Raw genomic sequence first — 15,281 nt, 5'->3', positions numbered from 1 at the left:
AGAGACAAAGACTGCTGCCACCTGGCCACAGGGAACAGACACACGTCGCCAGCAGAAGAGGTGCAGGTTGTGTCCTAGAAAGAAGGACCGCAAACGTTTTTCTCCTGATATCAGACTGAATTGTCATCTTCTCACTGTCATCTTTAACTCCGAGTTGAGTGGATGAAATCAAATGTCAGAAAGCAGCCAGCAACTTTCTATTATGTCTGCACTGCAGTATTTCAGATGGCTGGAAACTATTTGTTGACAATTTACATTTGTCAAAGCCTGCATGAACGATCTTTCAGTCTCATGTGGACATTTCAATCACATTGTAACAGAGCTACAGAGCAGTTAATGATACGTTTATCAGTGTGTACAAAGGGTCATGTTCAAACACAATGCATGTGGGAATTGCAACTCTATACTTCCTAGTTTGCATCGTTGGCTCCACCCTGTGGTTTCTTCTTTCTTCTGGAAAGGGGTGGGCCATGGTTGGAGGCATTTTAGGGCTTTTTTTCCTCCGTTTTTGTTTATGCTGGTCTGCTTGCTTGCATTTAAATGCTTCAGGAGTGGATAAGAGTTTAAACTAAAACTGTTTTATATTTATTGGACTGACATCCTCTAGGTGTGGTTTTATAGGCTCTTCATTGTGATTCAGGAACTACTACTTGACATAAGTGGCTGAGCCTGTTATTTTCAAACGGCACAAGAAAGAGGAGGTGAAACAAAGCTGACAGACAGAAACTGAAGACATGGAATATTGGTGTCAAAGTGCAGTGAAGAGATGAAGGGGTGCGAGAAATGGAACAAATGGACCGGTGGAGAGGAGACGGAGAAGGAGTCGCTGATGATGGAGCTCACAAGACTGGTGCAGATGGTGGTGAAAGAGAGCAGCTGGTGGGAGAAGAGAGGCTTCGATTGCAGCATCCTGGCGGCGGCGTTCCTGTGTCTGCCGCCTGGTAAGACTTCACACTGGAATCTTCATCAGCTGTATTCCCCAGCAGCTCGAGTGTCACACATTTTCGTCATAATGGTGCTAATCATTCTGATGATGATGTAGGAATATGATTGACATGTGCTCTGTTTGTTACCTTGAAATGTTGTTAGTTATCGCTACAATGCAGACTGTATGGAAATGTGAAAAGCCTATAAAATTGTTAGGCTTTAATTAATTAATCAATTATTATTATTATTATTATTATTATTATTGTTGTTGTTGTTGTTGTTGTTGTTATTTCAACAGTTTGACTTTTGACAGTTTTTCAATAGCATTTTGAAGAACACAGAGCATCTGACCAATTCTATATATGATTTTTTTTTAAACTTTTTTTTCAAGTTGTGTATGAGTATTTGATGTCTATACTAGTGTGTGTCTGTCCTCTCCTGTCCTCTCTCACAGCCTTCCTGCTGCTAGGATCCTCTCAGACCCTGTGTTTTTCAGCCGGCATGCTGCTGATGGGCGTGGCCCACGCTGTCATCACCACCAAAGGGACACATCTGGCCAGCCATGGGGCGCTGAGCGAGTCGAAGACACTGGGGAAGCTCTGGGCCATTTTCTTTATCGAGGTGAGGTGCTCAGAAATCAACTGGATGCTAACATGGAGCACCAGCTTGTTTTGCTTTAGTTGTCACTTGTAGTCCTGAAGCAGTGCTTTAAAAAATCCAGCTGCTGAAAGTAAACATGATCAGTTAGAGCACTTAAAGCAAAACTTTGGTTTCAGAGGGGAAATTTGATTTGTTTTCTTGCTGACAATGGAAGATCGATAAAGCTTTTATGTCTGCAGGATAAACGTGAAGCGAACGTTTGTTGCCAGTTAAGGAAGTAGAAAGACTAGAAACCGTGGGAGACAGCTATTCTGGGCTAAAAGGGTAAAACTAAACCTACCAGTTCTTTTAAAGTGTTAAGATGGCCTACTTTCTTTTCCTGCTGCAGTTGTAGTCAGGTAAATGGAAGCAATCCTCTCATATTGATTCGAGTGGCATCAGTGAAGCCTCAGTTTACTGCTGCACAGGGGCAAGAGAACAGGGTGAGGTTCATGCTCGAACAACAGACCCTATGTAAATAAAGGTGAAATGTCAAGCTATGCTTGACTCTTGAAACATTAATATTGACAAGAGTGAATGATTACCCTCATGACTGTGGTTAACGCTAGGAATCAGGTTACTGAAACTGTAAAACTATAACAGGCCAATAAAATACTGAGGCTCATGATCTTCCTCTACAGTGCACTGGATTCAGTTTCACATCAGTTTCACATCACATTAAAACAAATATTTTTAGGGTGACTAAATATATTGGGTCACTATAATAGAGCCACAGAGATCTGTGGTTACATGGTGCTGCCATGATATGAAGCAGATACAGGGTGATGTCTTCTTTCAGAGGCTGGCTGATAAAGAGCTGAAACAAGTTACGTGTCGTCACATCCTCGAGACATGTTTCCATTCGGCATGTTGCTTTCGTGTCATTTTTCTTTTGATGAGGGCTCATAAGCTTGTGTTCATCCATTCAGATCTGCGGCTCCTTCTCAGCCCGAGCTGCCATTCAGGGTCACATTAAGATGCATCACGCTCACACTAACGTCATTGGACTGGGAGACTCCAGCGTATGGAAGGTCCCCTTCCTGCCTCGCACCATCTACTTGTTCATAGCACCCCTGGCCGTGCCGATCATCACTCCACTTGTTGCACTCGGTAAGAGGCGGCACAGGACTGAGGGAGAACCGGCAGTTTATGAGTTTGCTCAAATACTTGAACATGAAATGTGAATATCAGCATAAGCTTGAGATAGATATCTTAGCTTCTGATATTGTTCAAGGTCTTGTGTTACCTCGCCTCTCTCAGTTGAGTGTGAGTTTATTCTCAAGCATGTGATGGCTTCTGATTCTCTGGTTTCGCAGCTCACCTCAAAGAACACTCTTGGGGCCACATGGGTAGGACCATCCCGTTGATGACGCTGGGCCTGTATTCACAGTATTGGCTGCTGATCCATGTGTCTGGCTTCCTGTCTCCTCTCAGCGCTTTGCTCTGTATGCTAGTTTGCAGAGCAATGTTCTCGGTGCCATACGTTCATGTCAACATTTTCCAGGTGAGAAATACCTCCATCTTCCAAACCACTTTATCCGCCATAGTGGGTCACGGGAAGCTGGAGCCTGTCTCAGCTGTCTTAGGCCATGAAGAGAGACAAACTCCGGGCGCAACGCCAGTGCGCCGCAGAGCCACAAAGACAGACAACACACGCTCACACACACTTCGGGCAATTTGAAACGGCCAGGTAACCTGAAGCGCATGGTGTTTTTTAGAGGTGGGTGGAAGCTGGAGAACCCAGAGAGAACCCACGCAGACACGGGGAAAACCTGCAAACTCCGCACAGAGCGGGACTCGAACCTAGAACCGCCTTGCTGTGCGGCAACAGCGCTACCTACTCCGCCACCGTGCTGCCCTTGTAATATGAATCTCAAGTGTTAATATATTATCTTGTTTTTAATATTTTATGACAGCAAACTGAATATTTCTGGACCACATTTTGGATTCGTGGTGCACTGCGTCGCGCCCGGAGTTTCCCCGCCTCACACCCTTAGTCAACTGGGATAGGCTCCAGCTCTCCGCAACCGGCACCAACTGAAAAGTGTATCGGAAAATGAATGAATGAATGAATTTTAAATCAAAAGTTGACTTCTTACTGTGTCTCTTTGGAAACAGACTATAATTTAAAGGTCCCATATTATGCTCTGTTCCATTTTTCTGGTACTGTTCATGGGGCTACGCCAAATGTGGAGGTGAGCCGCATTCGGCCCGCGGAACTTAGTTTGGGGACCACTGATCTCCAATGTTTTCTAAGTATTTCACCCCAAACTGATATGTGATCCTAAATTTCAGCTGCATAAAATTCCCTCAAATGATTTCTACTGAGAACAGTTCTGTTCTAATGAGCTCCATCTGTCAACGGCTGTTACACGCCCCTCTCTTGGAGAGGATGTGGCTAATGGTACCATGGGCTAACATTTACAAGCAAAGTACTGTAGGCAGAATGTTGATATTAAAAATAAAACGTAACCACTGTGTCGTCCATTCTTCTTTGGCTAGGACAGAATATTAGCAGATGTGTTGACTTGTACAACCAACAACTGAGCAACTTGCTTGTCAAGCTCTGAGTGACAACATTGCAACACACCTTACCACTGGACACACCTCAGGGAAGAACACCCCCTTATTTTGGAAGACAGGAGCGTCCTTGTACAGATGGGGCCAGACTGATCCCATCACTCCTGTCATTATATCACGGAAGGAGCTGATTCTGATCAGTGTGTTTGAGCACCGTTTCACAAGTTTGTGGGCTGTACAGTTGATGCAGGACCCCTTTGTTTTCCTCATTCTAGGAGTTGGTAGGCTTACGGAGGATCACTCTATATGTCGAGATCAGAAAAAAAACCAAAACTATTTTCATAATATAACCCCTGTAAGAAAACCTCACTCCAGTCCTCACTGCATCACATCCATCTGCTGATTAAAATGATGTGATTCAATCAAAGCTCCAGATCAGCCACTAACTTGACTCTGAGTACCCTAACATTGAATCATACACATATGGCTGGTTCACATAAAATGGAAATGATATTTTCTGCATATTTTATGTGTGATTTCCGCGGCCAATTCAACCAATTCAATCTGTGTAATCTGCAGCACATTGGCCTCAACATGTTCTCAACCACTAGTCGACCCAAGAGGATCTACCAAATGACCCACGGGGTCCTGAACCTACCACGAAACGCCCTGATGGACTTGTTGTTTGGACACTCGCTCATCAACTGCCATGTGGAGCACCATCTCTTTCCCTTCCTCTCAGATCACATGTGTTTGAAGGCAGGAAATGATATTATGTCATTATACAGTATCATTATACAGTATTTTGTATTTGTTTATTTATTTGTTGTGCATTAGTTTAGTTCATTAGTTCAGAGATGTGAACAAACAGGAAATTCCATGAGGTAAGTGACAATAAAGATTGAGGCTTCCTTATTAAAGGGTCACAACCAAATTACTGGTAAAAGTGATTGTATTTGGTTTTATTGCCTAATTTATAATAGCCATATTGTTGTAACTTCAGATGTTTACCAGGAAATATTATATAGCTAAGTAAGCAGCTTGAAAGACCTCAGCATTTAGTAGAACTAGGCCTAAAAAGTTGCAATGTGGGAAATAATGATTTTAATTTAAATGGCAGGCTTCAGACAGAAGTGACACATGGAACCCAAAATCCATATTTCATTCAAAAGCAGCTTTCAGGTACCAGGTAACAGGAAAACAAATCCCACAAGGATCAGGTTTAGGCAGAGCCTGGGGATAAAGCATAACAAGTAAACAAATCCAATAAGGGGCAGACAGTAGGCAGAATCTGTACTGGGTAATCAGGAATAATGAAAAGTAGGATGAACACCAACAATCTGGTAGGGGACTGAGGGATGAAAAGACTATATGTAGAATGAAGACTGCTTGAAAGATGGGTTACAGGTCACTGAGGCAACCCAGGTGAAGGAAATGAATTTGATTGAGTGCAAGGAATGCAAGGCTCTGAAAATACAGATCGTGTTAATGCAGAAAAACACCAAGATTAAAGGTTAAGATTAAAATAAATTTAACTGTTATTAGAAGTCATGACAAAATAATTTATTGCAAATAAAGGTGTCATTTAACTGGTCCTGTGTCTTCAGGTCAAACCTCTCGTGTCCAAGTATCTGACTGAAAAGAAGCTTCCATACCAGGAGGACAGCTACCTTTCCCGTCTGCGCCTCTTCTTCCACAAATACAAGGAGCTGATGGTGTTCGCCCCACCCATCACAGAGCTGGTGGGAGTGCAGTGAAGGACTGATACCACTCAGATCAAACGGCTGTTGCTCACAAGCTACAATGTTTCGACTCCTAAATACAAAATATGTTTTTAATCAAATAAACTGATAAGATAGGGAAAACAATCACATGTTGTTGCTGTTGTTATCGATGCATTTTCTCTATGTTGTCGATTGCACATGTTTAACTGCACTGTAATTACACTAAAAAGCACTGTTTTTTGTTGCCTTAAAATAAATATAAATTGTTTTGTATTCCAGTATCTACTGGTCTGTGCATCTTATGTTAAATTGCTTTTCACTCATTCATTAATTTTTTACCGCATCATCCGCTGCAGTGAGTCGCGGGGAGCTGGAGCCTATCCCAGCTGACCGGTGGCATGAGGTTGGGGAAACTCCAGGCACGACGCCAGTGCTCCGCGGAGCCACACAGAGATGCAGACAAACACACACACACACACACACACACACACACCTACCGGTAATTTGGGACCGATCAATTAACATGAAGCTCATGTTTTTTGGAGGTGGGAGGAAGCCGGAGAACCCAGAGAACCCCACGCAGACACGGGGAGAACATGCAAACCCCGAACAGAGAAGGATGCAAACCCGGACCCACCTTGCTGTGCGGCGACATCTTACCCACTGCGCCACTGTGCTGCCTAAATTGCTTTTCAACCTGATTAAATTAATTCTTGTGTGTATATACAATCATTTTAATTATATACATTTGTTGGAAAGTTATATTGAGAAATGACTTAACTGATCATGTAATGTAAAATAAAAAATATAATCCTCATAATCCTTAAAATACTTGCTCTAATGTACAGTATATGATATACTGTACATATAATGATCTATATAATACAATTTCTTCCGGGATTAATAAAGTATCTATCTATCTATCTATCTATCTATCTATCTATCTATCTATCTATCTATCTATCTATCTATCTATCTATCTATCTATCTATCTATCTATCTATCTATCTATCTATCTATCTATCTATCTATCTATCTATCTATCTATCTATCTATCTATCTATCTATCTATCTATTGTCACCAATTGAGGGCAGCAGAGCAAACTGAAACCCCACTGTTCCCTCATAATGTTATAACATTAGCAAACTGTTGTCTGTTTACTTTGATTCCTTCAATGAACAGCTGAAATGAGATAATTACAGAACCAGAAACCATGAACCAACACCAGCTTTTAACTGTAAATTATTTATTCCCAAATGAAGTCCAAACATCCTGGTGAGCTGGAAAGTTTGGTCATTATTCTCCCCGGGGTTATTATAATAAGTGATTACACTATGTCATTTGATGCACCGATAAGATGAAGTTATTGATTAGTGCAGCCTGCTTTGCTCAGAGAACTCTGCTGCGGTGGTTGATGCTGTCCAGAGACCAGTGCAAAGTGCTTCAAATGTGATTATCCAAGCTGTAATTGCTATGCTATTTTCTCTAAAATATTATCTATTTTTCAGAACAGTCAAGTCTATGTGATTATAACTTTTGGAAATACATTAATTTATTATTTTCTGTCTTATCCAGTAGCATCAGACATTATTCTCCTGATATTAGGCTGAACTGTCATCTCCTCATTTTCATCTTTAACTCTGAGTTGAGTGGATGAAATCAAATGTCAGAAATCAGCCAGCAACTTTCTATTATTTCTGAACTGCATTATTTCATATGGCTGGAAACTGATGGTTGACAATTTCACTAGCAAATTGGTTTAAAACATAAATAAAAATAACATTTAAGAAGTTCAGAACCTAACTAAATAATAATTTTTAAAAAACCTCTTCGGACTGTGCAGAAAGAAGAACAATCTACACCTCTGATTGGCTTTACACACCTGTGAGTGATCACATGACCATGTGAGAAACGCTCTATGCTCTTCACATGTCACTGTCAGTAAATGTCTCATTCTAAGAGATAACTTTAATTGAGTCATTCTCTGATTAGTGTCGGCCGTGGTCATATGGCGGTACGAGTGAACCTGCCCTGATTCTTGTTTGTGATTCTGCTGATTCACTCAGTATATTTACATTTTCTTACGATTTGTTTCAAGGTGGAGCACATGACAAAAGCCTGCGTGAATGATCTTTCAGTCTCATGTGGTTGTTTTAATCAAGTTGTAACAGAGCTACAGAGCAGTTGATGATAAGTTTATCAGTGCGTAAAAAGGAACCATCTGCAAACAGTGAAATTCGACAGTTTTGGTTCATGTTCAAACACAATGCATGTGGGGACTGCAACTCTATACTTCCTAGTTTGCACTGTTGGCTCCACCCTGTGGTTTCTTTTTTTTCCTCAGGAAAGGGGTGGGCGATGGTTGGAGGCGTGTTAGGGTTTTTTTGCCGGCCCGCCAGCTTGTATGTAAATGCATCAGGAGTGGATAAGAGTTTAAGCTGAAACTACTGTATGTTTCTTGGACTGACATCCTCTAGGTGTGGCTTTCTAGGCTCTTCATTGTGATTCAGGAACTACTGGCTGACAAAAGTGGCTGAGCCAGTTATTTTCAGACAGCACAGGAGAGAGGAGGTGAAACCACGCTGACAGACAAGAGACTAAAGACATGGCAGATACAGCAGCTGAAGAAGAGGTTCCCACCTCCCCCAAGCAGGTATGTGGCATTTGCTCAGGTGTGCTGGGTGGAGGTAAGCCAGCAGCCTGTGGTCACTCTGTTTGAGGCTCCTGCTTAGAGGACAAAAGTAAAGAATGTCCCAAATTTTTGCAGAGCCCCGACAAGTCCGAGCATGCTGAAGTTCCCGAACAGAATGGAACAGAAGTTGATGCTCCTGTCATCCAGAGTGAGGATCAAAACCCCGAATCAAAGACAGAGGAGACCAAGATCCAGAAGGATCTGAAGGAATCCGAGGTCCCCAAAACACCGGAAGAGAAGAAGGTTGAGGAAAAAGAAGAGGAAGTGAAGGATGAACCTTTGGGTCCCGATGATGTGGTGTGTGACTCGTGTATTGAGAACCCCTGCCGGGCCCTCAAATCCTGCCTCACCTGCCTGGTGTCCTACTGTCAAGCCCACCTCCGCCCTCACTTGGAGAACCCAAAGTTTCAGAACCACCGGCTGGTGGACCCGCTCCGGGACATCGAGAGGCGGACCTGCGAGAGCCACAAGTGGCCCCTGGAGCTGTTCTGCTGCGCCGACGCCTGCTGCATCTGTCAGGACTGTGTGACGGAGGACCACAGGGGTCACAACACCGTACCTGTGGTGGAGGCTCGCAGTCGCATAGAGGTATGCGATACTTTTCTCACATTGTGGGCCATTTTTTCTGGGTCAGAACCCAACTCTACAGGTCAAAGTACGTCTCCACCTCATCTTTGTTCTATGCACAACCTTCTTCTCCGTCACTTCAGTAAGCAGTTTCTAACCTTTACGACTTGTGACCCTCATCACAGGTTTTATAGCTCAGTGGGCAAACTGAGCAGCTCAATAAAGACCTTCTTCAGACTTCTGTGAAGAAGGTCTTGATGTGAAATACTGTGAAGTATCCAATATTTCACATCAAGTCAAAAAATAACAGATTCCTAACATTCACAGGTTTCAGGTATCTTTTATATAATCATTCATTTCTCTTCCTTGAGCTTTCAGCATGTCCACAAGACGGGTGACTTACGGAGGTCGCCCATGAAATTGCTCTTAGATAAAATATTAATTAGGCCATAATCACTTGTGGGTTGCAGTTCCAACATTCTCAAATTACATCCAACCTCCAGTTTCTTTTCTTTTGCTATGTTTCAAACTGTGTGGAAAAGGACACACCTCATTTTTAGCTAAAACACTGAGGACTGAAATGAATTACACTGAGCAACAAAAAAAAGGAAAAAAATATGACATTATCCTTCATCTGCATTTGGAGCCTCAAAATAATCTTTCAGATCCACTCTGCTGCTCTCTGAGCAGCTTTATGGATGGAGCTCTCATCCACAGTCGTGAGGGGATGAAGTGTATCTGCCAAACACACAGGTGTTCTCACATGTCCTTCAGTGCAGCTTTAAATGCAATTAAGACACTAATTCTGCTTCAATGTCCACTCCAAAGCTCCTCAAATCATAGTCTGGTCTATGTGATTAAGGAGGACGTTTGTCAGTCTGGTAACTCAATACACAGACCTATTTAGCTCCTCTGACGCAAAGGTGAAGCTGAAGTGTCATTCGTCTCATTGTGACATCCTGCGACCCCCAGGTTTGGCATTCCCTGCTGACATTCCTGCGGAGATCTATATCTTTTAGCCACCACCTGTGTATTATGGCAAAGCTTCAAAGTGCTTCATTAGAGCTGCAAAGCAAACACCTCTGGGCGGCCTGCAGTGTCAATAAAGAATAAAACAAAAGAAAAGAAAAATATTACCATGTTATCGCTTTAATTTGAAGTCATATGTATCAATTTTGTGAGTGGAAAAACAAGTGCATGCAGGGAAAAATTTTCTTCCTGGAAGCCTTACTATCAACTAAATTTGTTTACACTGTACAGTTATCAGCAGAAAAACATGGTCTTGGACTAGTTCCTGGTAAGGCCTCATGTTCCACACTGGCACTGTATAAATCCTCTTTTTTAAGAACCCATCACTCATTACTTGATCCTACTGTCCACTGCTACTTCAGTGTCATCTAACCCCAGACAATGCCTCTCATATAATAGCATTGCATTCCAATCTCACAGAGAGGAAAGTCTAAAACTGTTTGAAATGTCACTCACCTTTGTTCTCAGGATATTTGTAGTGTCCATCTGTATAAACAAATTCCCTTCCTCTGTACATTGTTTGAATTTGGTTGTGACTATTTCCTTTCCATGTAGTAGGAAATTACCTATTTCCTTGCTCTTTCTGTAAAACACAAAGTTTAGGTGATATTGAGGTGATACTATTATCTTTTAGGATTCTGTAAATACTTTCAGAGCTGCATTTTAGAAACTTAAACTAAGATTAAAACAGAAATGGTGAATAGATTTGTTTTTCAGCTGTATATCACAAATTCCCTCTGAGAACACATGTTGAGTAGCTTATGATTGCTTATAGTCACTGACAGATGTGTCACTGTGCCAGACAGTGGATTTGCTCGACCTGTTCAGAATTGTATGAGTTGTGCTGACACATGCCAACACGATGCTTTGGTTTCATGTGTCACTTGGAATTATTCTGAGCTTGAATTGGTGAGTGGACCAACATGTCAAATCAGCTAGAGTCTCTATCCCAGGCTGGCATTGGCCGAGAGCCGGGCTTTTCACCCTGGGGAGAACACTTGAACTCCATACAGAAAGAGGCTCAGGACCACAAGTGGATTTAAAGCCAGAATGCTACAGTGCTATCAGATACACCACCATTTGGCCTCGTAGCTAGGTTACGGTACAGATGATTTCTCATTTCAGATCATCAACATGATTGTTTTTTGTATTTTTTCAACATTGGGAAGGGATGAACTTTGATTCTCTGCGGTTTGAGTAAATATAAACTGCAAATGACCATGAGAGCTGGGTAATTGATTTAGCATGGCAAAATAAAAGCGCTTCACTCTTCTGACTAAATATTTCCGATGTGTTGATGCAAAGGGGAAAGAGGAGTAACCACATCCTTGTCTGGTTCTCCTCCTCAAATGGAACCTTTCAGATTATACTGTATAATTTAGATGTAAGGTAGATCTGTCATAACTTGACATCCCTGTCAAACTAGCTCAAGCAAAGGAAATGCTGCCCTTTAGGGCCTAAACATCACGTTCAAGAATTTCACTCACGTGCCAACATCAGTGCCGCAGTTGCTTGGACCTGCCTGAGGAATTCAGACATGAATCTGCAAAGAAGTTACCCATACGATAAAGACATCACAGTTCACATGAAGAAGCAGTCTTACAGTTTACAGCTGCCAAATAGATTTACCGGCCATCTCTTAGCAACCAACATATTTTCTGCTTGACAGCATGGCTGTGGATTCAGCTAAACCAATGTCTTTTTTTTGCGCTCACAGAAGGAACTCAGGGAGAAGCAGACTGAGATGGTGAAGACGGTGACAGCGGCGGAGAATGCCATCAACAAACTCCAAGTCAACACGGTCTCTATTGAGGTAAGCACACCTCATGACGAATCTGACATGGAGCCACTGGCTGCATTTCATGTGACTGTTGTAACATTTGATGGACTGTCAGTTGGCGGTAGCTATTTCTGACATGAGAAACCACCTGAAGCATTGGACCATTGAAAATACACACAGAGACTCTGTGGTGTGGGAGGTAATCCATGTTTTTGTATTGTTGAGAATGGAGATGAGGACAGACGACATTCCCCAAATTAGTATGGAGTTATGCAATGCGTCCAGGTGCATTCCCTGCCGGTGACCCATTAGGGTCATTGAACGCATCACTACCCTCAGAATTCAGAGAATCTCACATCCAAGCCAGATTATTTGAAAATTAGTCTCTGCTCAACAGAATTCGGTGACAGAGGTGCGGGACGTGATCGAGGCCCAGTTTCAGGAGCTGCAAACGGTGGTGGAGAGGGCGAAGCGGGAAGTGGAAGAGATTCTGGAGGCTGAGGAGAAACAGGCCCTGAAACAGGCAGAAGGCATCCGGGTCCACCTGGAGCAGAGGTGTACAGAGCTGAAGAAGACGCAGGGGCAAGTGGAGAAGCTGTCAAAAAATAAAAACGATGTGGATTTCTTGCAGGTAAAAGCTCATTTCACACGGACGAAGCCAAAGGTTGTGACAATCCTGCTCTCAGTCCTGAATGGTCCTGTGTTTGTTTGAAAGGCGTATTCAGAATGGAAGAAAGAAGCCACGGATATCTCTTTACCCGGCATCTACATTGGCCTGACGGACCGTCTGAATTCCTTCAGCCGTGTGATTACTGACTCCACGGAGGAGCTATGCGCCATGCTTGTGTCTTCATACATAGAAAAAGTTAAAGAGACGTGCAAGAACGGTAAGAAAAAAAGCATTGCATGAATGATACTTTCCGGGGAAATCCTGCCTCGACCCAGATCTGCAGATAGTTGTCTGCCTGGGCGTGCTCACACATGTAAAAGAATGTTCAGCCTGTGTGTCATCGCATTACAATTCAGGTGCACTCTAAAGCCATGAGTGGGACTCACATGAGATCCTTTACGCCCACTGCACGCCTCCCGATTCACCTGTTTTGTATGTTGTCATAGAGTTTGTATGTTGTAAGACAACACATACTCGTTTTCCCCCATGATGCATTTTTCTTTTAGCCCAATTTTATGCAGTTCGATTGAGATTCAACTTCTTTTCCTTCGATTGCAGACAAAATGGGAATAAAGACGACAGTTAAAGCAATTGTTGCAACAAAACAAAACATGGAGATGCCAGATCCGAAGAAGCACGATGACTTCATCAAGTGTACGTATTTGATATCTTTGAATAAGGGTCGTTTAGCTGAAATCCTGCACTAATGATTGTAGCCATGATTTTACAAAGACTGACATCACATCAGAAGAAAGAGCTGACTGTGGTATATAATTTGTGTATTTTTAATGTGATGCTTAAGTATTAGACTAAAGATTTTTTTAAAAATCCCTAAATAAATACAGGTCTGTCCCCTCCAAAGGGTCTCAAGATAAATCTGAACTGTATTTCACACTTCTCTCTCATCTGTGATCTATTTTGAAATATTTGTTCATTGTTGATTATTTCAACTTTGGTTGTTTGGGAGAGAAGTTCAAATGCCTCTTTTGCTTAACTGCAAATGAGAGGACTTGTTTTGCAGCTTAAGGTTTGAAATGAAATGTGTTGACGCCTGTCAGGGTTCATGTTGTTGACTGTAATATACAGTATTATTAGGGACTCAGTGACAATTCTGATATTTGCTGTTACAACATGAGTAAACCAACATTTTCACAATCTTTGACCAGATGCTGCCCACATGAGTTTTGACGCTGACACAGCTCACAAGTTCCTGCGGCTGACAGAGGAAAACAGGAAGGTGACTAATACCACGCCCTGGCAGCATCCTTATCCTGATGTACCTGAGCGATTTGAAAACTGGCGCCAGGTTCTGGTGACAGAAAGCTTTTACTTGGGACGTCATTACTTTGAGGCAGACATCAGCGGAGAGGGCACACATGTCGGTCTGACCTACAAGAGTATTGACCGCAAGGGAAACGAGAGCAACAGCTGCATTACAGGAAACAACTTCTCCTGGTGTCTTCAGTGGAATGGTCGCACCTTCTCTGCCTGGCACAGCGATGTAGAAACTCCTCTTAATGTGGACAAGTTCACCCGTATCGGGGTTTATGTGGACTACACAAAAGGTCTCCTGGCTTTCTACGGCGTGCATGACACCATGACACTCATCCACGAGTACCAGGCAGAGTTCCTGGAACCTCTTTACCCTGCTTTCTGGTTGTCTAAGAAGGAGAACATTGTTGCCTTGGTGGCACCAGGGGAGCCGTTAAGGCTTAAAAGCCCCTCTCCACCCACCTCACCTACAAATAAAACTCTTGTTTCATGAGTGGCAACTTAGAAATAAAGCGGGTGAAAATCAATTTCTAGATGATCGTAATATAATACTAATATTTTTCAAAATGTTTGTCTGCCATCAACAGGCTTATAAACAAAACATTAAGAAAATATATGGAAACTCTTGCCTTATTGTTTTGTCAGCTAATACGATACATTGTGGATGTTTAACTGATGTGAATTTGGGGTAAAGTTGTATTTATACTTCTCTGTATGTTTAGGACTATTTCATTTCACCATACTGTGAATTCAGAGGTGTTCTTTATTTTCTGTATTCAAATAAACATGTCTTCATTTACCAAAAAAGAGTTTTTGATCACCATTCAATCCATATCAAATTAGCAGGTTCACTTTAATCTTGTATGTTGGACCATTTTGATTTCTATTATTGATGATTTCTTTGGGAATGTGCAATGGATACATGGAAATATGACACTCCCTCCAAATTGGATTGTGTAGATATTTTTGGGGGCTTTTGAACTACACTGGGTGCATCCGGCAGTAATAAAGTGATAATCAAAGACGGTTAAAATATAAAAGATGACTCAGATGATGACATTTAAAAGATACGTTAATACTAGGAAAACAGTCTAAAACAGTTTAATGATGGTAAGATTTATTATGAATAAATAGATTTTATTTTTTAAAAGCCCAGGTGATACAATGGTGACAATTTGCATTATTATACAAAAAATCATTGCTATGCAGTATTATAGGTATGCAATGTAAACTCTCCTTAAGCAGATAAACATGTAAACAGGACAATAAAACAAGCCTCTACTGTTTCAATGATGAACCACGTTACAAAACATCTGGATTATTCCATGGGTTGTAGGATACTCGATGAAGTGGGGATTTATTTTTCAAATAAACTTTGTTTAGAACAAAAAGTATTTTTTATTTTTAGATTTTATGGTGTGACCACTTTTTTATATCTTGAATGGTGTTGGGTACTTCTC

General features: G+C 41.9%; 2 protein-coding genes across 3 annotated transcripts; both read left to right on the top strand.

The window, feature by feature from the left end:
- The first annotated feature begins 456 nt into the window (after positions 1–456).
- On the top strand, positions 457–6,304 carry fads6 (fatty acid desaturase 6). 2 transcript variants are annotated; one of them, XM_068305967.1, is made up of 7 exons: positions 457–941; positions 1,382–1,548; positions 2,496–2,676; positions 2,883–3,070; positions 4,666–4,845; positions 5,694–5,828; positions 6,167–6,304. In XM_068305967.1, the coding sequence occupies exons 1-7, from the start codon at positions 767–769 to the stop codon at positions 6,167–6,169; spliced, it is 1,029 nt and encodes a 342-aa protein (XP_068162068.1). In that variant the 5' UTR covers positions 457–766; the 3' UTR covers positions 6,170–6,304. The 2 variants fall into 2 exon arrangements, with proteins under 2 accessions (XP_068162068.1, XP_068162066.1); XM_068305965.1 differs by lacking the exon at positions 6,167–6,304 and having other exon boundaries at positions 458–941; positions 5,694–6,083.
- A 120-nt stretch (positions 6,305–6,424) lies between these two features.
- On the top strand, positions 6,425–14,619 carry trim16 (tripartite motif containing 16). The gene is made up of 8 exons (XM_068305964.1): positions 6,425–6,525; positions 8,289–8,464; positions 8,579–9,091; positions 11,817–11,912; positions 12,277–12,510; positions 12,595–12,766; positions 13,108–13,203; positions 13,716–14,619. Exons 2-8 carry the CDS (start codon positions 8,417–8,419, stop codon positions 14,312–14,314), a joined length of 1,758 nt encoding a protein of 585 aa, XP_068162065.1. The 5' UTR covers positions 6,425–6,525; positions 8,289–8,416; the 3' UTR covers positions 14,315–14,619.
- The last annotated feature ends 662 nt before the right edge of the window (positions 14,620–15,281 follow it).

The sequence above is a fragment of the Antennarius striatus genome, chromosome 21 (genome assembly GCF_040054535.1).
Source record: "Antennarius striatus isolate MH-2024 chromosome 21, ASM4005453v1, whole genome shotgun sequence".
In the NCBI taxonomy this organism is placed as follows: domain Eukaryota; kingdom Metazoa; phylum Chordata; class Actinopteri; order Lophiiformes; family Antennariidae; genus Antennarius; species Antennarius striatus.
This window is presented reverse-complemented; position numbering and strand designations above follow the sequence as displayed.

What these genes read in the sequence shown, in the direction of transcription:
- trim16 (XM_068305964.1), top strand. Translation starts at nt 8,417, where the DNA reads ATGGCAGATACAGCAGCTGAAGAAGAGGTTCCCACCTCCCCCAAGCAG. An exon ending in TTCCCACCTCCCCCAAGCAG is followed by an intron (nt 8,465 to 8,578) that starts GTATGTGGCATT and finishes AAATTTTTGCAG; the next exon opens with AGCCCCGACAAGTCCGAGCA. An exon ending in AGGCTCGCAGTCGCATAGAG is followed by an intron (nt 9,092 to 11,816) that starts GTATGCGATACT and finishes TTGCGCTCACAG; the next exon opens with AAGGAACTCAGGGAGAAGCA.
- fads6 (XM_068305965.1), top strand. Translation starts at nt 767, where the DNA reads ATGAAGGGGTGCGAGAAATGGAACAAATGGACCGGTGGAGAGGAGACG. An exon ending in GTTCCTGTGTCTGCCGCCTG is followed by an intron (nt 942 to 1,381) that starts GTAAGACTTCAC and finishes CCTCTCTCACAG; the next exon opens with CCTTCCTGCTGCTAGGATCC. An exon ending in CAGATCACATGTGTTTGAAG is followed by an intron (nt 4,846 to 5,693) that starts GCAGGAAATGAT and finishes CTGTGTCTTCAG; the next exon opens with GTCAAACCTCTCGTGTCCAA.